At 35.0% G+C, this 27,466-nt stretch overlaps 1 protein-coding gene across 1 annotated transcript in view; it reads left to right on the top strand.

The window, feature by feature from the left end:
- LOC140439000 (trypsin-1-like) overlaps positions 1-26,909 on the top strand; it is a 36,394-nt gene extending 9,485 nt beyond the window's left edge. The window contains exons 3-6 of the mRNA XM_072528636.1: positions 2,274-2,412; positions 7,322-7,435; positions 9,616-9,723; positions 26,688-26,909. Of these exons, the coding sequence (XP_072384737.1) occupies positions 2,274-2,412; positions 7,322-7,435; positions 9,616-9,723; positions 26,688-26,843 (517 nt within the window). The 3' untranslated portion in view covers positions 26,844-26,909. The remainder of the gene's footprint in view (positions 1-2,273; positions 2,413-7,321; positions 7,436-9,615; positions 9,724-26,687) is intronic.
- Positions 26,910-27,466: the final 557 nt, after the last annotated feature.

Genomic DNA, 27,466 nt, shown 5'->3' with positions numbered 1-27,466 from the left:
GTTTATTTTTAATCTATTTTGACTTTTTTCCTAGAATTGAGAAATGTGATGTTGAGTTTGTTGCTTTTTCCTTCGATTAATAAGTGTTTAGCACGTAGAAATTGTCAAAAAAAATATTTTAATAAGAGTTAATTTTACCTTAAACAAGGTTGTTTTCATGAATAAGTAATAAGTGAGTAATTAAAATTACGACAGGGATGGACTACTAATATTATAAACTTTACATAATAAAAGGCAGATATCGAGCAAAGGCAAATCTTGTCCACGTAGTTTGGCTCTCCGAGCTGCTTTAAGGGCATCTGAAATAAGCCAAGCAACGTTTTTTTAATTGGGAGAAAACTTTCTTCCGACGGAGTTTCCGTCGAAAAAAACTCGAAGTTGATGGTTAATAAAAAATTTTGTATAACGTTTTAGACTTACTTCGTCAAAAATTTTGGCTATTCGGCACGACAATGAATGTTATATACATTAATACAAAAACTAACACTAGACAAAGGACAAACAGTTGTAAAACTATTTCTAAGCTACATTGTGGGCAAACGGCAGGAGACAGAAGGGCTCCTGATCTTAAGGGAAATGTTAAAGTGACATCTGACATATGACAACTTAGATGGGCAGTCACAATTATGGTGATCTGGTCTTTTAAAAAAATTTTATTGTAAACTCAACATTGACCAAAAGTCCAACTGTCCACTAATATAAGAAAAGTCAACTGATAAAATATGAAATTATTTTAGTTACTATATATGTAGACTGTATAAACCAGATCTCACACTTAAACATGTCAATGATAATTATTTAGGTGTTAGTTTGGGAGCAAACGCAGTGGATACAGAATGTGTATGTAAGAACTAGGTATACTAAACAATCTGTTAGAGAGTGATTGATTGACTTTTCCCTGAAAAGGAATAATTGATATTTGAAATTGAAATACTTGGAATTAAAAATCAAAGTTGAAAACAAAGTGTGGAAACTGAAGTATTATACAAATGGTCCAGTCCAACTTTCAGTAAATGCGAAAACTATAAAACTAAAAATGTCAAAGCATGACTCAAGACCAACTGACCAACCGTGGGAGATGTTAAAATATATATCATATATAAAAATTGTGAAAGTTATTTAAATTAAAGTATGAAATTAATAAAACTGTTAATTGATATACTCAGTGTAAGAAATCCAAACAGTCGAGCTGGGTCCCCTTCAAGGTGAAGCTGTAATAAATTTTTAAAAGATCGGTTTAAATTTAGTACAAATTAAATTAATTTAAGTATTAAGACAGTGATAGTTTCCATTTGGCTCTTTTGTAATTGTCAAATCTTCTAATAAGTCCAACTCTAAGTAGTTTTTCCTCCTACTACTGTCATAAAAAATAGATCAACCAGTATTGATATTAAAATTATGTTTATTATACAGTAAATGGTGACCAAGGAGAGTTTGGTCTGTTTAAATGATCTGTGATTCTATTACTTTCGAATGGTTGTACCTACATAAGAGGCATCGCAATCATCACATCTCAATTTATAAATATGTACAACTCTTATCCAGAGTCTCATCCTGTCTTTGATCTTAATTAAAACGTAACCTTAAGTGTTGTGTGACTTTAAAGATATTTTGATGTCCTTAATTGTAGAAGTAAAAAGTTTTAATATATTTTGTAAATGTTACTAATATAAGTAAAGGAGAAAAACCACATGTTATTTGTGGCATTGAAGCAAGCATTGTACTGAATAAGTAAGCTTTTATGCAAGTTGAAGTTTTGCCATTATTAAGTTATACTATTTAGAAGCTTATGGATAATGTTAGGATCATAACCATTATTGAATGCAATTTGCTTAAGAGTACCAAGTTCTAAATTGAAGTTTGCATTAGAAAGTGGAAATTTGAGAAACTGTAACTGTTGAAAGCAGCCATTTTGTGTTGGGTTGGATAATAAGATGTCTGATGTATAACATGATCTGTTTGAGTAGGTTTTCTGCAAATATTGTACTCTAGAGAACCATTTTTACGTGATATAGTCATATCCAAGAAGTTCAAGTTCTTGTCAGATTCTAGTTTCAAGACAAGATAGTGTTGTAGTTGTATATAAATAATTAACCACACTCTGTTCAAATTCAAATACACAATAATTATAAAACAAAGAGGCAGAACAGAGAAAATGGTAATTATGTAAAACTTGTTTGAGCTGAATTTTTGTCTATTTTAAATAAACATTTGATTAAAGTGTCTCTTATTTTGATATCTTGTATAATATTCTAATGTTCTTTATTTATTAGAGATTCTGACTCTTTCCATGTTGTTGCTGGAACTTCTCGTTGGGCCGATAAAGGTTCTACCTTAAAGATCAAAAATATAACACAACATGAAAAATGGATGAAACCTGGATCAAAGTATTATGATATAGCAATTATAAAGGTATGTATAAATGAATAATTTTACATAATGAACTTTCTTTTGTTATTAATTATCGTTATTTTATAGGACCAAAAGTCTGTAACTTTGTTTTGCAGAATTCAGAATAATTGTCAAAAGAATTTATAGAGTCTTGTGTAAAATAAACAAAAACTAGATGTTTAATATCAGTAGGTAGGTAGTTTATACTGATAGAAAAGCACTCTCTTCTTTCTCATTTTACCTAGTTATTGTAAATAAAAAATTGGCATAAAACTGGCTATTTATTTGTGGCCTAACAAAATATTTTATCAGAATTCCAAGTTTATTAATATTAGGATTATTTCAATTATTTATTAATATTAGGAATATAAAAGAAACGATTATTTTAATAATTCGTTAGTTTTATATGTATAATAGTAAATTTATTTCATGATAATAAAATGATGAAAATCCTAAGTTTATAATAAAAATGCATAAAAGAATAATATAATTAAGATATATATATATATATATATATATATATATATATATATATATATATATATATATATATATATATATATATATATATATATATATATACTTAAAATTTTATTTTTCGCTATAACTTTTACGTTTGTGTTTATTTTTGGACAAAAATTTACAGTTGTTAATGTAACTAATAGAGAGCGCCACCATAAATTTGCGCTTAATGTTTTTGCTCTTTAAGTTAGCTCTATTTGTGTTAAAAAATATTAAAAATACATTACTTTTACAACGAAAATGTATACTAGTTAGTAACCTGAAAATTCAACCGTTTTCGAGATAAATGCATTTTATAAGTCAGCTGCACAATAATTCTTAGTTTGATATTTGTGCGGTAAAGCACTGAATACCTGTAGATAAGCATAATTCATAGTTTATTCTTATTAAAACAACTCAAAGATGATAATGTAACATCACAAAATGCTTTGTTATATGTGCTAAATGTCGTATTGGAGAAAAGATATTTCATCTTCTTCTTTAGGTGCCATGTCTGTATTCAGACGTTGGCCGTATCATGTCCCTTTGCTATTACTTCTTAAGTTTCTATAATGGCGTTGTATTACTTTTTCTCTATTGTAAAATGCTAAAAACCCAAAATATGTGGTTTATGCAAGATGGTACACAACCACATTCTAGAGAGAAGGCAGTTCTGATCGTTGGATTAGTCGTGGTAGTCATATTCCTTGGCAATGTGATGAGATATTGATATAATTATTTAATTCATAAAAAATCCGAAAAGAATACTTGTATAATTGTTCATTATGTAAATTGTTTACCCATTTTTATTAGGACAAATAGAAACTAGAGCACAGGTATTGAATAACACATATGTGTCCTGTTTCATAATATTTTTGCTACAAATCTAACCTGAAAGATTCAGCATTTTTACAAAAACATCATCGTTGTCCTAATAACCGATATTGATATAAATATAGTAAGCACACAGGCAATTTAGTTCAGCATAATATTAGTTCGTTAGTAAATCATAATAGTCCGCTTGTTCGAGATGTATTTATAGTTACTAGTAAGCTGTAACGTAATCATATAAATAAGAAATGTTCTCGATATATTCATCCATTATAGCCACCACGTAGCCCCGAATTTAATCCGCTTGACTTTGGTGTATGGGGGGCATTAAAACAACGTGTGTCATAAACATGCGCAACCAACTATGGGAAGAAATAAATACTGTAGCAGTTTCTTTAGAACGAATGATGTTATTTTATATGAGACGATCTTTTATGGAATATATTGACAAATGAATTAAAGAAAATGGACATATCGAACGCTTACTTTTACAAAAAGTTATGTTATTTAGTTTAACTATTTTTTCTTAATTTGGTTTGTAAAAAAAATGTTTTGATTATGACTTTAATTTAACATAAAACGTAAAATGTTTGATGTAAAATCCTATTATTCTGTTATTTTGTCAAATCCTATTATTAATTATTCTGCTCATATATTTATTTTATTTAATATTTCGTTAACTATTAACTTTAATTAAAGGTATTTTATACCAAAATTTAGAAGTATTAATGTTTTTGTCTATTTTTTCTTCGTTACCTGGAGTAATTGCCTTAAATCAGAATTTTGCAGCTGATTTTTAAAATGCGATTATCTCGAAAACTGTTGAGTTTTGAAGTTATAAACAAGTATACCTTTTTTTTGATAAAATAATGTATCTTTAATAGTTTGTATCGCAAATACAGGTAGCTTAAAGAGCAAAAAAAGTTATGTGCAAATTTATACAACATATGTGGCATAAGTGGCGCCCTCTATTAGTTCCATCAAAGTGTGCATCAAATTATAATTTCTAATATTTAAAAGTACCCAGTAAATGTAAATTGTAAATTTTTATACATAAATGTTTACAAACCTGAAAGTTATAGCGAAAAATAAAATTTTAATTTTGCACTTACCATGTATCTTTCTTAATATCAAGTATATATATATATATATATATATATATATATATATATATATATATATATATATATATATATATATATATATATATATATATATTATGAGACATCTGACACCTGATGTCATACCAACATAGAAACATATGATAATTATAGAACAATTATAAAAAAAAAAACAAAGATATCTATTGCGCGTCTCTCGCCGTACAGCTCATCCGATTGTACAGCAAAGTATTTTACACCGGAAATTACTTAAGTGTTATTCAAGATGTAATTGTTTACGTTTTTATGTTTTTGGACGTTCACTTCGGGATTCATTAATTGTACTCACAGAACAGTTCTCAAGATTTTATTTTAAAAATTTGTCACTCCTGTATCAACCATCGACAGTAAAAAACCCTGTTGTTAAATTCAAATCAACTTTATTTTCGAGTGGTGTTCGAATTTTATACAATGTTAAAAAGATTTTTATGAATTTGTGCAATATTTATGACAGTCTCTGTGGATGTTCCTCTATAAGGGTTTACTACATTACTACATTTTTCGTCTCAAACCAGGCACCTTATTAATGAAATATTACGTTGTCAATGTGTAGCAAATTGCCTTGGTTTTTTCTAAACTAATAATACAAATTTTTCTAGTATATTAGCATTACTAAACTTGAGCATAAATGCAAAATAGTTAAAAATATGCGCCTAATTATGCACAAATTTAGTCAAAAATGTGCATTAAACATGCATTTCTTTTAGAAAATATGCAATAAATATGCATTTTTTAAACTACCTATGCATACTGTTAATGAAAACATATTTAACCCTTAACTTGTATTGTCTGGTCATTTTGGACCCAACCGGATAACAGCATCTTTTAGGAGTTCTCACAAATCATACACATACGTCAAGCTGTTAATTACCAGTCCATAAATAGTACTCTAAGTAGGTGGTTTGACTGTTTGGGGTCCATTCGACGATACTAGATACGCATGTATTGTTACAACCATGGATTCGATTGTTATTGATGGAAAACGATATACAAGTGAACAGGCGCAGACAATTTTTTTAAACGATGATGATGGTGATCCTAGTGACTTATAACTATAGACAGTGATCATCACAGTGACCCAGAATATGATATTGTGTGTGATAGCCATATTCCAGAGAATTCGATGATTAATGATCCAAGGCCTTCAATAGTGACCATTCGAGATATCAGAGTCCTGTACTATCAGTAGTAAGTAGTGATGATTATGATAGCGAAAGTTTTTAAGAATCATCAAGGTACGTTTTTGCCAAAAATGGATACAAAGGATCAAAAAATTCACCAAAGTTATACAGTTATTCACATTGTAATACATCTTCCTGGTTAAAAGTCTGCTGCAAAAGACTGTGCCGAAAAAACGCCGTCTAATTTGTGGAACATTTTAATTAACGATGCTATTATAAACATAATTGTGGACTGCACAAATACAAAAATTAGCGATCTGTCATGTTTATAGACTTTAGAGTTTCAGAGTGTATTTTATGAAAGAGTTGCTTTCATAAAGTCCTCGCAAACATACCGTCTCAGGACTTGCAACTTAATGTAGAGTCATATGTCGCCATGTTACCAATCCAACGGTAACTTTACCATCTTAATTTTATATAAGAAATAATGTAAACTAAATTTCAATTAGTAATTTTTAAAGGGTTTTGACCCCCATATTTAGTGGCTACATCCATGTATTAACCTGACACTGATGATGGAATATTTATTCCGAAAACGTTTTGTCTATTTAACATAGCCCGACTAGGTTTTTTATATACCTTTTTATAAAGGATTTTATTAAAAATTTTTTTAATTTGATTTAGTTACTTTTTTTATACTTGAATAAAATGTCGGTTCAGAATTGACCCGATGATACCAGTTTCGAGTACAAAAATGATGATACCAGTTAAGGCTTAATAATGGTATATCAATTAATAAATGTTTTAATAATTAGATAAAAATATAAATAAATTTAACAACTAAGTAGGTGATTATAATGTACTAATTAACTGTAATGAAAGTAGTAAAAAAGTAAAATTCTATTTTTTTAAATTATGGAAACAATACATCACCAAATGATTTTCAAAATTTTTCAATAATGACTTGAGGCTTCTATCTGTGTACATATAGTTGTAAATTAAGAAACTTTTTTCCACATCAACGGATGTAATGGGAGCATATTTTATTGGGAGGCATTCGTCGGTGTCAGTTTTTTGTTCAGCGATCTTTAAAATGCATAAGTAACAAAATTGGACATATTTTTTATATTCATCGAGTTATATCTCAGTTTAATAAATTTAAATAGTAAAAAATGCAATTGTAATGGCATGCGGTCACAAAATTTACAGAGATTTTAAAAAATCGAATGCACAAAATCGCATTAAAAATTCAAATCCATCTAACTTTGTGAAAAATCCATAGTATTATTAGTTTTTAAAATTTTTAATGAATTTTAGTTAGCAGAAAAAGTGAAGTTCTCCGACAAGATTAAAACCATACTTCTACCAGAACAAGATACTAAAGTACCAGTAGGAACAGCACTTGTAGTTGCAGGCTGGGGATATATTACGGTAAATACAGAGCCAAAAAATATTAAGAATTTCATAAAGTGATTTTTTAATTACATTACTTAGCAGCTTTAATATTTTTAACATTTAAGTTTAAAGTCAGTTCGAAATTGTACTTTTTATTCTCTTTTACATATTTTCTTTAAATATCTTTGGCATTCTATAATAGAAAATCCACTTACGTTGGAACGTATGTGTTAAAGTTAGTATAATATAGTTGTCTAAGTGTTTTTTTTTGGTATTAGGTGGATAAAATGTCGGTTAATAGCTCAATTTTTTTACCGTACGTATAAAAGCCGTAAGAATTAAAAAAAAATGATGACACCACAATTATTCTACCAGCGGATAAGGGAAACGCAACCGCGATAATGGAAAAAATTCAATATAAGGAGAAAATTAAAGACCTAATAACAAACAAATAAACCGAATGCTAAGAATAAGCTGGACCAGCAGAACTACGAATAAAGAAGTACTGAGAGCAATGAACACACGTCCTCATCTGGTCAATACTATCAAAATTAGAAAGACGTCATACCTATCTAGGACACATAATGCGCCATAGGGAATTTGAGTAGTTCCAAGTAATATTAGAAGGTATTATTGAAGGTAAAAGGGGCATAAGACGAAAGAAAAAATCTTGGCTACGAAACATCAGAGATTGGACCCACACAAAAGGAAATGAATTAATTCATTAAGCTCAGAACAGAGACAAATTTGCCATATTGATCGCCAACATCAACAGAGAAGGCTTCTCTTCTTAACGTGCCCTATCAAGTCCCGTTGACGTTGGCGATTAACATGGCGAAACTGTCTCTGTCTTGAGCTGTTCTAAAGAGTTGCTCAGCTTTCCTCATTCCTGTCCACTCCCTGATATTCTTCAACCAAGAGGCCTGCTTTCTACCAATTCCTCTGCGTCCTTCGATTTTACCCATCATAATAAAGTGAAGAATATTATATCGGTCTCCCCTTGCTACGTGTCCAAAATAGGCCAACTTTCTACATTTGATGTTATCATCAAGCAGCTCGTGAGCAGCATTTGCTCTCTCAAGGACTGCCACATTTTCAGCATAGCCGTCCATGGAATTTTTAGTATACGTCTGTGCAGCCACATTTCAAAGGCCTTTAGACGATTAATGGTGGATATTTTTAATGTCCATGCTTCGACACCGTATAAAAAGACTGACCAAATGTAGCATTTAACCATGCACTTTCGAAGTTGAAGTTGCAAGTTATCATTACAGAAGAATTACTTCATTTTTAAAAATGTCGTGCGGGCTATCTCGATTCTACGTTTTATCTCTTGATCTACATCTAGTTGTTCAGTAATATGGCAACCAAGATAATTAAAACTGGACACTCTTTGAATTATATGACCATCAACATATAATCGTGCATCTTGATGTGCTAAACAGCTAAACACCATGTGTTTTGTTTTCGAACAGTTTATGTATCAATGGCATTTAAAAGGCATTGTAATCCCTTTATGTCATCACTTAAAATAACTGTATCGTCTGCATATCTGATTGTATTTATCAGAATTCCATTAACTTTCACGCCCCATTCCAAATTATGCAGCGCTTCTTTAAATATTCTATCTGAATATAAATTAAATAACAGTGGGGATAGTATTCAACCCTGTCTGACACCTCTTTGTATTTTACATATTTCTGTTGATTTTTTGTTTATGCGAGCTATCGCTTTTGACGCCAGTACAGAGAAGGCACTTAGGAGTAATAACAAACAGACCTTATGCCAAGTTAACAAAGGATCCAACAGGATGTATAGAACTTTATTTAAATTTAAATATTCTTTAAAAGATTATTAAAGCAAATTAATTACACCTTTTAACAGTAAGATACCTCATTTTTATGGAGTACCGATAATTCAAAAAGCGAATACATCACTTACTCACCTATTTGTAATATCATGAATCACCGGAGCTCTTTTCGCTGTAGTACCGTGATTATTATATTGATTAAACTTATATATTCTTAAATTGATTATAACTAGCGATTAGCTACAGGAAAATGTTTAAGTAAAATATGAAAATAATTTATCAGAATTAATTTGAACAGTATTATAAAAATATTTAATAATTATTGCAAAGTTGGTTAAAATTCAAATACTTATAAATATAACGTAAAAAAGTAGTTATAAAAGTAATTTATAAAATTCATTTTTAGACCAATGGACCAATATCAAATATTTTGAAGGAAACCACAGTTTCAGTTACAAAGTCGGATAGTGAACGTTTAATACATGCTGGTGATAAAAAGTCAGGAATTTGTGAGGTAAATTTTATTTAAATACAGTATTTAGTGCCAATAAACATAATAAATTGATTATATCGCATATCGTTGAATTTAAGAAAAAAATATGAAATCCATTTTTTTAATGTTTAACTGCATGTCATATATAACATATTTTCCACCAAGTGATCTTTTTATGCGTTACATCAACTAGATGATAAAGCTGATGTCATCGATGTTTTTTAATTGGAATGTAGCTTACGCAAAACATCGGGTAAAGGAAGGACAGATGGATCAAATTTTAGAAAACTAAAACCTGTTTATTTATTAAATAAACAACCGAATCTAAAAAAAAATGTAAACATAACTTAGCATTAGTATTTGTTTTGGTATAAGTAAAAGCTAGAAATAATAATTCTGAAACCTAAAAAAATATAATGCACTTTCATGCCATCGGCCCATCTCTCCTCCACTGTGGAGGCGAGATGGACCACTCTTTTTTACATCTTTAAAGAGAAGATGGAAAATCTGCATACAGACACCTGTGACTCACACAGGTAGTTTTGGGTTCCTAATACTCTAACGAAGCTGTGCCAGGACGAAATGCCCGAGGGATTTAGACATTTGACACTTCGTCCCGTCACCACTTCGAGACGATCAGCATCCAACTAAAAACAGGATACATCAGGATGGAATGGCCGGTTAAGGCAAACATCTCTCCTGGTGCCCCCATTATTCTTCTTCAAGTGCCCTCTCCGATACGGAGTTTGGCAATCATCATTGCTATTCGTATCTTTGAAGCTGTTGCTCTAAATAATTGGTTAGATCTGCACTGGAACCAGTCTCTTAAATTGCGCAGCCAAAGATATACGTCGTCTCCACTGCGCTTTGTTTGCCCTGAATCTTTCCTTGGATAATTAACTGGAGCAATCGGTACTTTTTCCCTCTCATCACATGACCAAAATAGTCCAACTTTCTTCTCTTGATGGTGATCAACAGCTCCCGTTCTTTATTCATTCTTCGAAGAACTTCACTATTTGTTACTTTGTCTGTTCAAGGTATGATCCTGATGCCCTGCTATCACCCAATTCTCATTCTTTCTCCAACACATTCATCGAGAAAACCACACGCACACGAACCACCAAACACTTTTAACCCCCTACCTTAGCGAGGCTGCTATCTCTCTCGCGTCGTCTGTCTCTTATTCACTCCTATTTCGTCCTGCGATAGTCCGAACACTAGCGGAGTGCTACTCGCTTGTTTTAGAATTCTGTTGCGAGTTCCCTATCCTCTCGTTCTTTTAAAGAGAGCAGCTTCCTGATAAATTTGTAGATTCGTGTCCACCATCACTCATCCCTCATCATTTTCTCCACCATTTCTCTCACGGAATCAAACATTCTGCAGTTACACTCTCCTACAAACTTCTCTTGTTCATCCGCCCAATGCTCACACTCCAACATCGTGTGTGTCACAGTATCCGAGAGATCACAGTTAAAGCACTGATCGGACTGAGCCCTCCTAAACCTGAAAAAGTAGCTGCGGAAGTAGCCATGGCCTGTGAGCATTTGCTTAAGACAATAATCCAGCTGCCTATGCCCACAGTCCACCCAGCTTTGAAGGTTCTGGATTAGTGACTTCGGCCACTCCGCCACATCACGTGTTGCCTCCCACTCTTGCTGCCACTGACCGATTATAACTAATCTCTCGGTCAGTCTTATCTCATTCATCTCTTGCTCTCCAATGTTCCGCCCCCTGCGACTATAACTCCTGGCCTTTTCACCTGCCAGCACATGCAAAGGAACACAGCCGGTGATTACCCACAGAGCGGCAGCTAACCCAGTCCTGTAGCAGACATGCTACCCGCAGCAGACTAGTTCTGTCCACGCGTACCATGAGCCTCTTGCAAGTTGAGCTCCTTTCGGTTTTGTGTCCACCGATATAAGGGATTATCCTTCCCAGCGCAGCCATTCTCTGAATAGCTCTGCGGGTCACCCCCTTCAAATATTCCCTCCAACTCCCACCCTGCTCAGTCTCGCTCCCGCGCACTCAAATTCAACCCTATCTCTTTTTCTGTAGCATCTGAGTACTACAGCCTCCGTCTTATCCTCCGCGAGAGAAAAATCATGCTTGCTCATCCAATCCTCAACGAGGACACACGCACGCGTAATCCGATAATCCGAAGCAAGAGTTCCTGCCTGTCCTATGCCGCCACCAGCATAGCAAGGTCATCCGCTAATGCGAAGGGGGTCATACCCTCCCCATATTCACAGTTTAAAACCCCGTCATATGTCAGCTTTCACAGCATCGGACCCAGAACGGAGCCCTGCGGGACCCCAGCCGTTACATCCACCATCATACCATTTTCCTCCACAATATTCCTCTCGGAATGATAATCAGCGACCACATTCCTCAGATAAACAGGACCCTCCAAAAGTTACTTGCTTTCAAAGAGCTCATTACGTGACCCCAATGTAATGTATTAAAAGCATTTTGGACGTCAAAGAGAATCAGGATGACCCATCGATGATTAGCCCCAATTCCTCGTGCTGCCCGAAGCATATCGGTCACCTCATCCACTGTACTTTTATCCTGGCAGAAACCATATTGTCTTGAAGAAAGGCCTCCTTTAGAAAGACATTACAATCACCTCCTCTATACGTGCACATAGCATTCTCTCATACAACTTTCTGATACAAGAAAGAATGCAAATAGGACGATATTTTCCTACCTCGAAATTAGGTAGAAGCACGAGCCACGAGGTTGTCCGGGGATCCCAAAAAGACTGTGCGGCAAGAAGAGCATTTATGTGATTCAGCTGCTACTTGGGCAACAAACGGCTCAGACGTACAACCACCTTGGGCAAGACACCATCTAGACCGAGAGCCCTGTCAGACTTAAGGGAACTCACCGCTACAGCCAGTTCATCCAAAGTAAAGGGAATCCCATGCTCGCCTTCTATCCTTCACCCCAGATCGTCCAGCTTGTCACACAGTCCCCTCCAGTGCCTCTTCTTCTCTGATCGGATCCTTCTATTCAACTCCTTCTTCCTCGAAAGGTAAGATGTATCCACACGTTCCTTCTCTTCCGCGCCCCGACGTATTCTCGCCCTTGTCAAGTACCGGTGAAGGGCCACGCACTCTCTTCTCAAGTGCTCTATTTCGACACACCACCAGTAAGGCATTCTCCCGTACGCTTAACCCCAAGTTTACTCATATGGATCGCTGCTTTCATAATCTGCTCGAGGCCCTCCACCGAAGGTGTAAGACGTCGAGCCCCATGTACCTCTCATCTAATACTCTCATCATATACACCCCAATCCATCTGATATCTCCTGCATCTCGACAGGCAAGGTTTGGGTCCACTCCCAACGTACGTCCCCCGTCTTGCCAATCGAGAAGCCGATGAATTGATGCTCCGTGCCGGTATACTCCGCCAGTATTGCCCAGTCCTTGACACATCGGGCGGTATCTTGTGTAGCGAGGGTGAAGACGACGTACGATCTGGAATCGCCTCTCACAAAAGTTGACTTCAAACCTGTGTTTAAAACCACTAGATCTAGTGCCTCGATCCATTCCATTAACATTTGACCCCGAGTGTCAGTGATCGGCCGGCCCCATTCCGCAGATTTTGCGTTGAAGTCGCCGAGCACCACGCACTTGTTACCCAGTCGCCTCACCTCTTCCATACTTGCATTTAACCTATTCTCGTACTCACCTACCACTATATTCGGTGAAATACAGCAGCACACCAAATTCAATCTCTCCATTCTCACAAGATGGACAACTAAAAGTAGGAGAGGTGGATCAAGCTTAACCTGTTTCTTTTTAATAGCAAGAGACTCCATACACTTGTTACAGAGATTAGCGAAGCCAATACATATTTCATGTAACCAGCGCTCACAAAAAATAAATTGTAACCATTCATCTTTTTACACGTTTTGTGACAGTATTCTTTGCACAAAACACACTCATTTTCAATATCACCCATGTTTTTATCACCACTAGTGTCGTCCAGATAGTGACGATTCACTTGGCTTTCTTTTACTTTTTTGTTTTTTTTATAGGTTTTGACCTTTTTTTAATCAGTGCATTCCTCTTCATTTTAATAAAGTATGTAGCAGTAATCTCTCCAACTATTTTTTTAAGAACTCTCTTTCCTGCTGCTGATAATGCGGGCACGGGTATAAGAGCCTTTCCGGCAGTTATATCTTCATTCGTAATTGACGACTTATTTGGGACACCATGCAAGGTTATGTTACCGTTAATCCCAGAGGGATCTGGTTAAGTAGATTATGATCTAACTGGAAAATTCATTGTTTATGTTTCTAATGGGGTGTGTATCAAAACTGTGAATTCTGAAACTACAACATATACAATAACACACAATAGCACAATAGCAATAAATGCAAAATGCGCATTTTGGACAGTTGCTGAGTTTCCCCATGTTCGACCTAAGAATTTACCAAACTGAAAGCGTGTTAGAACCTTGCTTGTGGTATTCTGTACTATAAAACGGCATTTAACAATAAAGTTGCTTTTAAGTGACTTGTATAAAGCACGATCCAGAGATAGTAATGTGTTGTGTGGAGTGAAGGTAAACAAGCAGTGTGTAAAAAAGTACATGACTGTGAATCATTCAGGACAAGTAGTTTTAGTCCATTAGTTATAGTATGCATGCTTTGTCCGAAAACGATATCACGTCAGCTTTTCATTATCAAGGAAAGCAAAAAATTTTCAAATTACTTTCTGGTGATACTGATTTACAAAATGAAGCGAAAACTTTTGAGGATACAAATGCTTCACGCGAGCCAATAGAAATGCCGGTTTTAAAATATAGCTGCGTTGTATATGGGCAAAAGTTCTAAAATTGCATTAAATACTCTCCGATATTTATGTTTTAAGAAAGACCGTTATTATATGTATGTTTTGTTTATGCCGGAAAAAGAGCGTTCATTTATTATTGCTTCTACCTACTTAATCTGCAGCAGAACAATACTGTTATAGAATATAGTATCAAGTTCAACATTGGCTAAGTAATAATTTTAACTCTACAGAGTGGGGTTAGGAGCTTGAAAAAATGTTTAGAGCCTATCCGGGCATTACAGCCGCTACTATTAGAAAATCTATTAAAAACGATTAGCTGTAACTGCAAAACAGACTGCTACAAAACATGTAGCTACGTTAAACATCGTTTGAAATGTTCTAATTATGGTACTCATTGTCAAGGCCAAATATGGAAAAAATGCAGTAATTTTCAAGATATCTACAGAAATCGAGGTGCATATTGATTATGATGAGAAGGTAGATACGGAAAAAGAAATTGGGGGTGTCTTACTAGAATCCCTTAAAAAACGGTCTATAGCTAATGTAAACTTATAGCCAATTAGTGCTTGCAGCATTAGTGCAGGGGACAAAATGCAACTTTGTCTGACTCCTTGTTGTATGGAGATTTCGTTGATGTAACTATCTCAAATTTTTACGATAGCAGTTTGATTCGAGTAGATTTTTAATGCCACCAATATATTTGTCATCTATTCCTATGTTTTTAGCATCCGCATTACTTTTACATGGAGTACTTTATCGAATGATTTTTTTAAGTCCACGAAGCATGCAAATGCATCTTTTATGCATCAGTATTTTTATGTTATTGTTATCTTTATCTATTAGTTTCAGCATTTCATTTGGTGTATCATTTGGACCACAAGGTTTCCTAATTTAAGCATTTTTTAAAGTGTGTTCTACCTCTGATATTATCATTTCTGGGTCGTCAGCACAATTTTGGTAGAATTCGGTAATATTATTTATGTCATCTTCAAACAACTCTGATATATACAGCTGCCATTCTCTTCTTATGTCGTTCTCATTTACAATAATTAGATTGTTATTGTCAATTGGCACGGAAGGAACTCGCTTGTTAAATATGTTCCTTATTTCTTTAACTTTTTGAGCACAATAAAAAAGTCGTGCCTATATATTACATCCTCCATTTCATCGCACCTTTTCTCATCCATTTTTTTGGCTAATTTTATTTCTCTTTTTATTCTTCGCTGTAGATGTCTGTATTCTGTTTCATTCGATTTATAAGTCGACGTTGTTCCATCAATGTCAAGATGTCTTCTGTCATCCATTTATTTTTATTCATTAAGTTACTTTTATAATCATTGTTTGTGGAAATTTTGTTAACTTGGTTTTCAAATTGATTGCATAGTTCCTCTTGATTTTCTAGTTATTCTCCGATGTTCTTTGTTCTATTGTTTAATTCTTTTTTAAAGTTATCGCTTATACTTATATCGTCAAAGTTAATTATATTGGTTTTTGGTTTTTGTCATTGGATTTGTTTTAACCGTAGTTTAATATCTGCAACAAGGGGTTGGTGATCAGATCCAATATCTGCTACTGGAAATGTAGTAACATTTTTGACGGCATTTCGAAAGCGTTCACTTACAAGCATATAATCTATTTGGTTTCTTGAAGACCCAGGGTTGCTGCTATTATCAAATGGAACTTTCAAACAACATGGAACAAATGGAGTATATAGTGGTAACTTGTGTAGTTATAATATAGACAGAGATATAATCGCTGTCCTTGACCTTTAGGTTGGCCAAGACCATAAGGACCTATAGTTTGACCTCTTCAATTTTTGCATTGAAATCGCCTATAATATATTATATTTCATGTTAATTAGGCTTCTGTAAGATGTCTAGGATTTGATCAGAGAGCTTTTTGACTTCTTCGTCATATTTCCTATCTGCATGATTCATTTCATTTTTTAAATTTCATTGTCAAGTTTTCCAGCCGCAAAGAGACTTTTGAAATTCCATGTGGATATTCTTAAATTTTCTCCTGTCTAGGTTGTAAACATACGAACACCTCTTCACGAGGTTTTCGTATGTTTACAACCGGAGAATCCCCGTGGTATAAATATAGTTTTCCCACTACTGCCGAATCTTGGCCTTCGCTCTCCATAATTAGTAACGGTTTGCAATTGAGGCTATGAGTGCAATAACGGACTAATCCCAATATTAATAAGTGTTAGAATATGGGTTTGAAAAAAAAGTGAAAATTAGGATATCCACTATAACCTTATTTAAGAATATTTTTTGGTTGGAATGAATGGATTTATGTTAGATATTACTTACTTGACAAATTTGATCACAATTTTTGGAAACACACCTAGGTATATTCGATTTTTTAATGTGGGTTGGTCCACTTTGCATTTAAAATAATTTTAGTTAGTGAATGGGTTATCCCACAAAATAATACACTCGATATTGAATCACAGACTTTATTACCACAGAATATGTATAAAAACATCAAAAGTTAGAATGTCTAATCCTCTTCGTCGTCAAATGGGCCAATTACTTCACCTACGGCTGCTTGAGCTTAAGATCTCAGGTTTTTATAAAATTCATGGTGTATACGAGGTATCTTAACTGTAGGTCTCTTTTTAGCTTCATTAATGGTATTACCATATGGATACAGAAGTGGCAATTCCATTGTATTCTTGGAAACAGATTTCCTTTTATTAAGCTCCACTGTTTCAAAATAAACATCCTCATTGTTTGAATACTTATATTAAAGAGTATTGGAAAAGTCTTTCCTCAATCTTAACCATTGAATTTTAAGCCACTCTACCTAGGTTTTTGATTCGGAAACTTTTCCGTTGGAAAAAAAAATTGATTTGTCCATGTTTCTTACTGTGAACGGATTTTTCTTTCTAGCGTGCTTCATCACTGCATGCCAGTCTTTGGTTATAAATACATGTGAATGGAATTTCTTCTTTTTCTATTATACCAAAATCTTGGTCAGATAGCAAGTACTTACCAGAAACTTAAGGTCTATTTCTTCCACTGTAAAATCTGGAGATGTAGTTATATAATTGCGTAATAATGACATTTTTATATTACGATTCTGGCCGCCACCTTGGTCAGAATACATAGTCGTTTCGATTTTACGAAATTTTTTATGCAAAATGAAATGCAGGATCCTAAAGGTGACACATCCCACACAAATATAAATAGGTTGTTAGTTCCATTTCAGGAATATTGAAGCAGTAGGTCCATAATTGCCGCTTGTAGTAACAAACTCCTGCAGTAAGCACAGGTGACCGATGCGTTTCTTTTTTTTTGCCATTTTGGTGTCTCTTTTTAAAAAATCTCGACCACTCTTCGCCTTCTTTTGAAGTTTATTTTCAATTTCGAGTTATTTAATTATACACTATTGGCTGACTTTATTTTTACTTTAAATAAATCACACTTCTTATAAGAGTCTGTTGAACGTTTCTCGAAAAAAAAAAATAGGATAGGGGATAGAACAGAATATATATTTCACAATAATTAAAATTCACAATGACAATTTACAAAAAGATCCAAAAATATCAAGCCAGAATGATAGACATCTAACTATCAGCAGCACAGTGGACTAACCGCACATGGTCCACTTTGCTTCTCTAAGATCCTATCAAATATGGAGTTCCAAAACTACTTTAGTGCAGCCATCTAGTAACAAATAGAAAAATGTTGATTGGTCCACTATGCAGCTGATAAATTTCAACTAGACAGTTAATATTCTACAATAAAATAATTTTTTAATTTTTGTGGGTTGGTCCGTTATTGCACTGATAGCCTCAATTAATGTGTGAATTCTATGGTGATTTTCCTGAGACTTCTCTATAAGTCTTTAATGCAATGGTTCCCCTTTGCCTTCTGCATTCTTATGCCGTTGATCATCATTCCATCTTCGCTTATCCACTGCTGGACATAGATCTCCCTCATAATTTTCCATCTATTTCGATCTTGTGCCTCTTGCATCCAATTCCTATGACAACGTTTTAGATCGTCAGTCCAACGTGTTGGTGGACGACCTCTACTTCAGTAGGCATCATCTCTTGGTCTCCATTCGAGTATCCGCTTTGTCCATCTATTGTCTGTCATTCGAGCCACGTGACCTGCCCAGTTCCATTTGCAACCTGCCGTTGATCATTTGTTGATAATTCCCCCTTCGGCGCCGATTTCTCAATACCAGGACAAAATAGTGCTCTGCCAGTTACCAACTCATCTGCCTGAAGCTGTTGGTCAGTAAACGGGGAATTGCTTGTACTGGCAATCACTCGCAATACCCTGCTACTCACAATAAATCTGGTACCACGTTTCAGACACGGTACCCGCTGTAGTAGATATTGTAGTTCTTTTTTTCTAGGATTCTTGAGTGAGTCCATATTATTAGCTGTAAAGTAAAGTCTGCTTTGGCTTAATGCATTTCTTGTATGAGTATATCTGTTACTCCAAATTGATAACGGCTTCTTACATTCCATGTGCAAATTTTCAAATCATTGTTCTCATTTTGTTTGCGAGTTTTTGTATCATTCATAACATGGGTTTATTTACACAGTTGGATAGTTAGACCGACGCGAAATTACCCTTTTGGATGGCCATTTCACCTGCTCCCGTCAGTTCTAACCTAACTTTCCACTCGGGTTGATTACCGCAATCTTCAGTAGGTTTGCTTGGTTTCACAGGAGGCACCAGCGTGAACGTAAGGGCCAGCGTGAACGTAAGGGTCACAGTTGAGTCTTCTTCTTCAAGTGCTATCTCCTCGGCGGAGGTCGGCAATCATCATAGCTATTCGGACTTTTGAGACAACTGCTCCGAAAAGTTCATTTAATGTACATCCGTACCATTCTCCCAGGTTGCGCAGTCATGACATTCTACGCCTCTCTATGCTTCTCTTTCCTTGGATCTCTCCCTGCATAATCAGTTGGAGCAAGGTGTATTTCTCTCCACGTGTAATATGTCCGAAATATTCCAATTTTCTTGTTTCAATTATATTTAAAATTTCTATTTTTTTATTCATCCTTCTCAGAACCTCTTTGTTTGTGACGTGTTCTGTCCACGATATTTTCAGAATTCTTCTATACACCCACAGCTTTAATAATTCCAGTTTTTTCCTTGATGTCGCATTCAAGGTCAAAGATTCGATTGCATAAAACAAAGTCGAAAAAACATAGCACCTCGCCAACCTAACTCTTAGTTCCAATTTTAAATCCCTTGTACACAGCACTCTTCTCATTTTGTTGAAATTTTTTCTAGCCTTTTCTATTCTGATTTTGATATTATGAATGTAATCATTGTTCCCAGATATGCATATTTGTCCACTTGTTCGACGTTCCATCCATCCATCCAATGGCGCTACAGCCCAAATCGGGCCTTGGCCTCCTTCAACAGGCTTCTCCAACCATCTCTATTTACCGCTGTTCTTTTCCATGAACGCGTTCCCAGGCAGTTCCTGGCATCCTCATCGACTTCATCTTCCCATCTCTTTTTAGGTCTTCCAACAGGTCTTTTTCCCTGCATTCTTGCATTTAATAATTTTCTGGGGATTCTATTCTCATGCATGCGGACCACGTGCCCTGCCCATCGTAATCTCTGCAGTTTAGTATGTTGTGCTAGAGGTGGTTCGCTATATTGCTCGTATATTTCTCTATTGTACCTAATTCGCCAGTTGTTGTTTTCACTTATTGGGCCCAGGATCCTACGTAATATTTTTCTTTCAAACACATCTAATGCATTGGCAGATTTCTGTGTCACCACCCATGTTTCGCAACCATAACTTACTATGGGCCTGATTATTGTTTTATAGACCCGGAGTTTTGTTTTCCGGTGTACGTCTCGCGATTTGAATATGTGGCCCATCGCGAAATAGGCTTTATTTGCCAGAACAAGCCTTCTATTTATTTCCGGTTCTTCTTCATTGCTTGCGACCAGATCCATTCCTAGGTATGTGAATCTATTTACATGTTCTATATCGTCAATAAAGTGTTGTTGCACCGGTCTATTTGATCTGGTTTGTATGAGTAGTTTTGTTTTATTTGTATTTATTGCTAGCCCTACTGTTTCTGCACTCTGTTTCAACTCAACGTAGGTTTCTTCCGCTGCACTCATTGTTCTGCTCATTATGTTTGTCATCTGCGTATGCTGCTAATTGGGTAGACTTGTTTGTAAGTATGTTATTTCCGCTCACCGTCAACCGTCTAATTACATATTCCAGAACAAGATTAAAGAGCGTTGGAGCTAGTCCGTCGCCTTGTTTCAGTCCTTGCGTTATCGTAAACGCATCAGTGATCTGTCCCTGAATACATACCTGTGCTTCTGTTTCTGTCATTGTCATTTGCACTAGTCGTATTAATTTTGATGGTATGCCAAATTCTTTCAGTATATTAGGTAGAATTGTTCTATCTATTGAATCATAGGCTTGTTTAAAATCTACAAAGAGATTGTAAACGTCCATGTCATATTCCCATGCTTTGGCTAGTATTTGTTTAACTGTAAATAGTTGGTCAATGGTAGATCTATTTTGCCTAAACCCTGCTTGATATTCCCCGATGATTTTTTCCGTGAGAGGTTGTAGTCTTCGATTAATGATGTTTGTGAGTATTTTGTATCCCGAACAAAGTAAAGAGATGCCTCTATAATTCTGACACAACAGTTTGTCTCCTTTTTTATGAATAGGGCAGATTATACTTTTCTTCCATTGTTGGGGAATTTCTTCTTCTATCCATATCTCTCGTATTAGCTGGTACATCTGTTGTGTCAAATTCCTTCCTCCTTGCTTGAGTAGTTCTGCCGGTATTTTATCTATTCCCGGTGCTTTATGGCTTTTTTGTATGTGGATTGCCGTTTGGACCTCCTCTAGCGTTGGGGGTCTAGTTAATTCATTTTCTTCTCCATCTTTCCCCAGTTCTTGTTGTTGTACCTCCTGTCGTGCCTGCTGCTGCCACTGTTGTTGTAATGGTAGTTGTGTCCCTTTGTTTAGTAATTCCTTAAAATATGTCATCCAGGTTCTCTTAATTTCGTCCATATCGCTAATGATTTCAACTTTCTTATTTTTGCAGAGGCTAGTCCTCGGTTTGTATCCTTGTCTTAGATGTTTGATTAATTGGTATGCGCTACGTGTTTCGTTTTCCTTAAACTCTCTCTCTATGTTTAGTATCCGTTGGTTTTCATACTTTCTCTTTTTCTGCCTGCACAGTTTATCTGCTCTTCGTCTTTTGTTCTCATGTTCTGTTTTTCTCTCTCTAGTACGTCTGAGTATGTAATTCTTATGCGCTTCATTTCTTTCCTGTATAGCTTGTTTGCATTCTTCATCGAACCATGTTTCTTCTCTCCGTTGTGTCTTTGTTCCTAAGACTTCTTTCGCTGTGTTGAGTATGATACTGCTTATTGTGTTCCATTGATTTTCTATTGTAGAGTCTGCTCTGTTTTCTTCTAGTAATTTTTCGTATCTTAGTATCTATTTCGATCTTGTGCCTCTTGCATCCAATTCCTATGACAACGTTTTAGATCGTCAGTCCAACGTGTTGGTGGACGACCTCTACTTCAGTAGGCATCATCTCTTGGTCTCCATTCGAGTATCCGCTTTGTCCATCTATTGTCTGTCATTCGAGCCACGTGACCTGCCCAGTTCCATTTGCAACCTGCCGTTGATCATTTGTTGATAATTCCCCCTTCGGCGCCGATTTCTCAATACCAGGACAAAATAGTGCTCTGCCAGTTACCAACTCATCCGCCTGAAGCTGTTGGTCAGTAAACGGGGAATTGCTTGTACTGGCAATCACTCGCAATACCCTGCTACTCACAATAAATCTGGTACCACGTTTCAGACACGGTACCCGCTGTAGTAGATATTGTAGTTCTTTTTTTCTAGGATTCTTGAGTGAGTCCATATTATTAGCTGTAAAGTAAAGTCTGCTTTGGCTTAATGCATTTCTTGTATGAGTATATCTGTTACTCCAAATTGATAACGGCTTCTTACATTCCATGTGCAAATTTTCAAATCATTGTTCTCATTTTGTTTGCGAGTTTTTGTATCATTCATAACATGGGTTTATTTACACAGTTGGATAGTTAGACCGACGCGAAATTACCCTTTTGGATGGCCATTTCACCTGCTCCCGTCAGTTCTAACCTAACTTTCCACTCGGGTTGATTACCGCAATCTTCAGTAGGTTTGCTTGGTTTCACAGGAGGCACCAGCGTGAACGTAAGGGCCAGCGTGAACGTAAGGGTCACAGTTGAGTCTTCTTCTTCAAGTGCTATCTCCTCGGCGGAGGTCGGCAATCATCATAGCTATTCGGACTTTTGAGACAACTGCTCCGAAAAGTTCATTTAATGTACATCCGTACCATTCTCCCAGGTTGCGCAGTCATGACATTCTACGCCTCTCTATGCTTCTCTTTCCTTGGATCTCTCCCTGCATAATCAGTTGGAGCAAGGTGTATTTCTCTCCACGTGTAATATGTCCGAAATATTCCAATTTTCTTGTTTCAATTATATTTAAAATTTCTATTTTTTTATTCATCCTTCTCAGAACCTCTTTGTTTGTGACGTGTTCTGTCCACGATATTTTCAGAATTCTTCTATACACCCACAGCTTTAATAATTCCAGTTTTTTCCTTGATGTCGCATTCAAGGTCAAAGATTCGATTCCATAAAACAAAGTCGAAAAAACATAGCACCTCGCCAACCTAACTCTTAGTTCCAATTTTAAATCCCTTGTACACAGCACTCTTCTCATTTTGTTGAAATTTTTTCTAGCCTTTTCTATTCTGATTTTGATATTATGAATGTAATCATTGTTCCCAGATATGCATATTTGTCCACTTGTTCGACGTTGGCTCCGTTTATTAGAAGATTCTGGTTATTTCTTTGGGTTTTCGATATTCTTATAAATTTTGTCTTCTTGACGTTCATTGTTAGAGCGTACTCTTTTCCATACTCTGCTATTCTGGTCACCAGTCTCTGAAGATCTTCAATATTTTCGGCTAAGATCACAGTGTCGTCCGCATATCTAATGTTGTTAATGGGAACTCCATTTACCTTTATTCCAGCTGTTTCACCCTCAAGAGCTTTTTTCAGGATCTCTTCGGGGTAGACATTAAAAATAATTGGCGACAATGTCTCACTCCACGTCTATTTTAAATTTCTTCTGGCAGCTGTTCGTTAACACGTACTTTTGCTCGCTGTTTATTGTATAAATCTGCTATGATCCTGAGGTCGTTGTAGTCAACCTTCTTTGATGTTAGGACATTCATTAATAATTGTTCATGTCGTACTTCATCGAATGCTTTATTATAGTCAATAAAACATGCATATATATCTTGATTGATGTCCAGGCATCTTTGTATCAGTATATTAAGTGAGAAAAGAGCTTCACGCGTTCCTAGGCCTTTGCGAAAACCAAATTGTGTATCACTAACGTCTATGTCTATTTTGTGATATATTCGGTTATGGATGACTTTTGATAGTAACTTTAGCACATGTGACATCAAGCTAATGGTGCGGTAACTGCTGCATTCTCTTGCGCTTTTCTCTTTGGGGAGACAAATAAAAATCGACGTTAACCATTCTTTAGGTAATACGCCTGAACTATAAATTTGGATCAAGAGTGTCACTAAAACATCAATGTGCTTCTTATCTAGAATTTTTAGGGTTTCTATAGGAAGCATGACAGGTCCAGGGCTTTTTCTACTCTTCATTGTTTTTCATAATTTATTGTTTTTCATAATTTATTGTTTTTAATATTTATTGAGTGTAATATTTCTTCTTTTGTAATATATGGACCTATTTCTTCTGACGTGAGTTCTATGTGCTCCAGATCTCCTCTTTCATCATCGAACAGTTCGTCGATATGTTCTGCCGATCTTTGCACTTTCTCGTCCGTCTGTGTTATAGTAGTCCCATGTCTATCCAAAACCGCACCAGTGGGATTTTGTTTTCTTAGTCCTGTCAGTTCTTTAACGTTCTTGTATAGGTTAAACAAATCATATTTATTTTAAAGGTCTTCGATCTCTTTGCATTTCTCTTCAAAGTATTATTCTTTTGCCTGCTTTATCAGCTTCCTGATCTCGTGGTTTATCTCTTTGTATTTATTGTTGTCTTTGTTTTAAAATTGTCTCCGTTATTCCATCATATTGAGTATCTCGTCATTTATCCATTCTTCTTCTCTCCTTGTATAGCTTCCTATACACTTTCCGCTTTGTCCCTTTCCAATCATCTTAGCATTGAGATCACCTGGGACCATCGTGATTTCTCTTGTTTTCGTTATTCTCAGTGCCTTTTCGATATCTTGGTAAAATAATTCCACTTCTTCTTCAACGGCATTCGCCATAGGAGCATAAACTTGTATAAAATTTAGTTTGGCATCAGCAGATTTCACCAACTTCGGTAACATTAGCCTTTCTGAGATAGGGAAATAGCATTCCACCGCTCTATTAGATTTTTATTAACTATTGCTGCCACGCCGCCGTGTCTGTGTTGGTTATTCTCGCTACCGAAATAATATATTGTGGCTTAGTCTGTTGAAAAACAACCTGAGTTAGGCCACCTGGCTTCACTGATACACAGTACATCGATATTCAACCTGTTCATTTCTTGAATAACATTGTGCATTTTACCGGACTGAAATATGCTCTAAACATTCCAGGTTCCTATTCTTGTGTTGGACAGTCTTATTTTTTCATCTACGTTTTTTTGAAGGAATTCGTTGATTAACGTCCTGAGAGTCCTTGTCTTCTTCTCCCCTGCCGGATCTTGGCTTCTGAGGGCCATGATCAGTAACGCTATTATTAGTTTCTAAAACCATGATGATTGTACTAGAGATATCCATGGTGATCTTTAATGTAGTAGTTTCCCCTTGCCTTCTACATATTTACGCCGTTGACCAAGATATTGGTTCATCCACCTTCGGGACCAATTTCTCAACCCCAGGACAAAAAGGGTGCCCTACCACCTACCAATTCTTTCGCCCAGAGCCGTTGATTAGCAAGTGTGGGTTTTTTTATACCGGCAAGTTCAGCCTGCAGACTAATGCAGTTGCCCGGGGTGTGGCACTTGAGGCCATAAGTGAGAGCCATAAAGTGTCTTATGAGGACCAGTTATCACGAACCATCTCCCATCTATGACGGTGGATGTGGTCGTGTCGATAAAAGGTACTACCTCTATAACACAACCCTACCCTCTCTACACAGGTGAGTAGAAATGTCTAAGTGCAGTAACCTGGCACCAAACTCATGTTTTCGCTTTCTGCTCCTGTATCCTCTGCTTATATAGTTGTAATCTATAATGATTTAAAGGTTTTTGCCATTTCTGTCCATTTTCATAGAACAATGTTTTTTTTATAAATATAGTTAAAAACAGTAATACTTTGATTAAAGTAAAAAAGACAAAATTAACTTAAAAATCAAGAAACGTAATATTATGCAATCTCAAATTTCTACTTCAGTCGCAAACCACACGTATTCCTGGACTGTGTTCTATCACGGCCGAACTAAATAGATCTGCAATTTAAGTGCATATTTTTATTATCACATAAATGCCAAACTTATTTTGCTGAATTGCCTGGAATGTTTTGATCGAATTTCCTTTACATGCAACTAATGGTTCATTACCTGATATATCTTCATTAAAATTAAAAAATTTTCTTTTAAAATTAAAAAGTTTTCTACCCGATTTTTCCAAATTTCATCTACTTATGTAAATTGATGCCTGGGTCACTGTCAAAACGCATTACCTGCGAGTATTTTGTTAATACTTCAAGGAGTAGTGGTGCTTGGAATATAATACGACCAGTTTCTTTATTTTACACACCTTTAGTTTATTTGCGATGGCACTTAAAATTTACAGCTAATAATAAGAAATCAATGTTTGGCTCGAAACCAATCTTTTATAATATTGTCAATTAATTCCAAAAACACGTTACATTTTAATGTTGGTCATATCTAAAATTTGATTTAAAACTATGTCAGAAAAAACTATGAACTTTTATTCTTTTTAAAACTGACGCATAGTGTTTCTTAGTTCTATTGGCAGCTTTTTTTTTTATTTATTTTGACTATTCAAATATTATTAACACTTTTTTGTTGAATCTGAATATTTTAGATTAAATTTCATTACTTATATTTACAAATATTAACATCCAGCTAACATAAAAAATAATTATAAAATATTTTAGGCTGACTCTGGAGGACCCCTAGAACTAAATGGTACACTAGTGGGTATTCTATCGTTTGGTCCAATATTATGTGCTGAAAATCAACCTCCTGCTCGATACACAAACGTGGCCTATTTCCGTGGTTGGATAAAGGAAACACTGGAATCTTATGAATAAGCGGCAATAACGTAAAATATATATGATTGAATTATAATTATCTATTAAATATTAAATATTACAGATAAACAAGCTATTATTTTGTTAACCTTAATTGAAATGTTTGATAGTATATTTGTATATACTATATACTATATATATATATATATATATATATATATATATATATATATATTATGATTTGCAAATTTGGACCAAAGTGATTGAATATGCCTTAGGCTTAATTTTGCAAAAACAAAAAAATTTATTTTATTTATTTATCAATAATTATAATAAGTGGCTTTAAGGTATTCTTTAAGCAGTTGCCTTTGAGGAAAGTATGAACAATAAGAAAATAAATTAAACCAAATAATTTTGATATTGTTCTGAAGCTATTTTCTTGTAGCATTCCAAGGTAATTACAATTTAAATGGGAATAAGCCACAATTAAAGGTTAAAGTACGTTTATTGACGTTCCAATTTCCACTTCGGAAATCGTTCTCAAAAAAAAATAATTTTTACTTCTTGTAAATTTTTATATCTGAATTCAAAGATTATATTTATTGTGAAATGAAATCACTAAATAAAATATTAAAAAAAACCAAATTAATAATGATTTAGTTATGATTGTGGTTGAACGTATT

Source organism: Diabrotica undecimpunctata, chromosome 1 (assembly GCF_040954645.1).
Source record: "Diabrotica undecimpunctata isolate CICGRU chromosome 1, icDiaUnde3, whole genome shotgun sequence".
Classification (NCBI taxonomy): domain Eukaryota; kingdom Metazoa; phylum Arthropoda; class Insecta; order Coleoptera; family Chrysomelidae; genus Diabrotica; species Diabrotica undecimpunctata.
The sequence above is the reverse complement of the archived record's forward strand: the minus strand, read 5'-3'. Positions and strand labels throughout refer to the sequence as shown.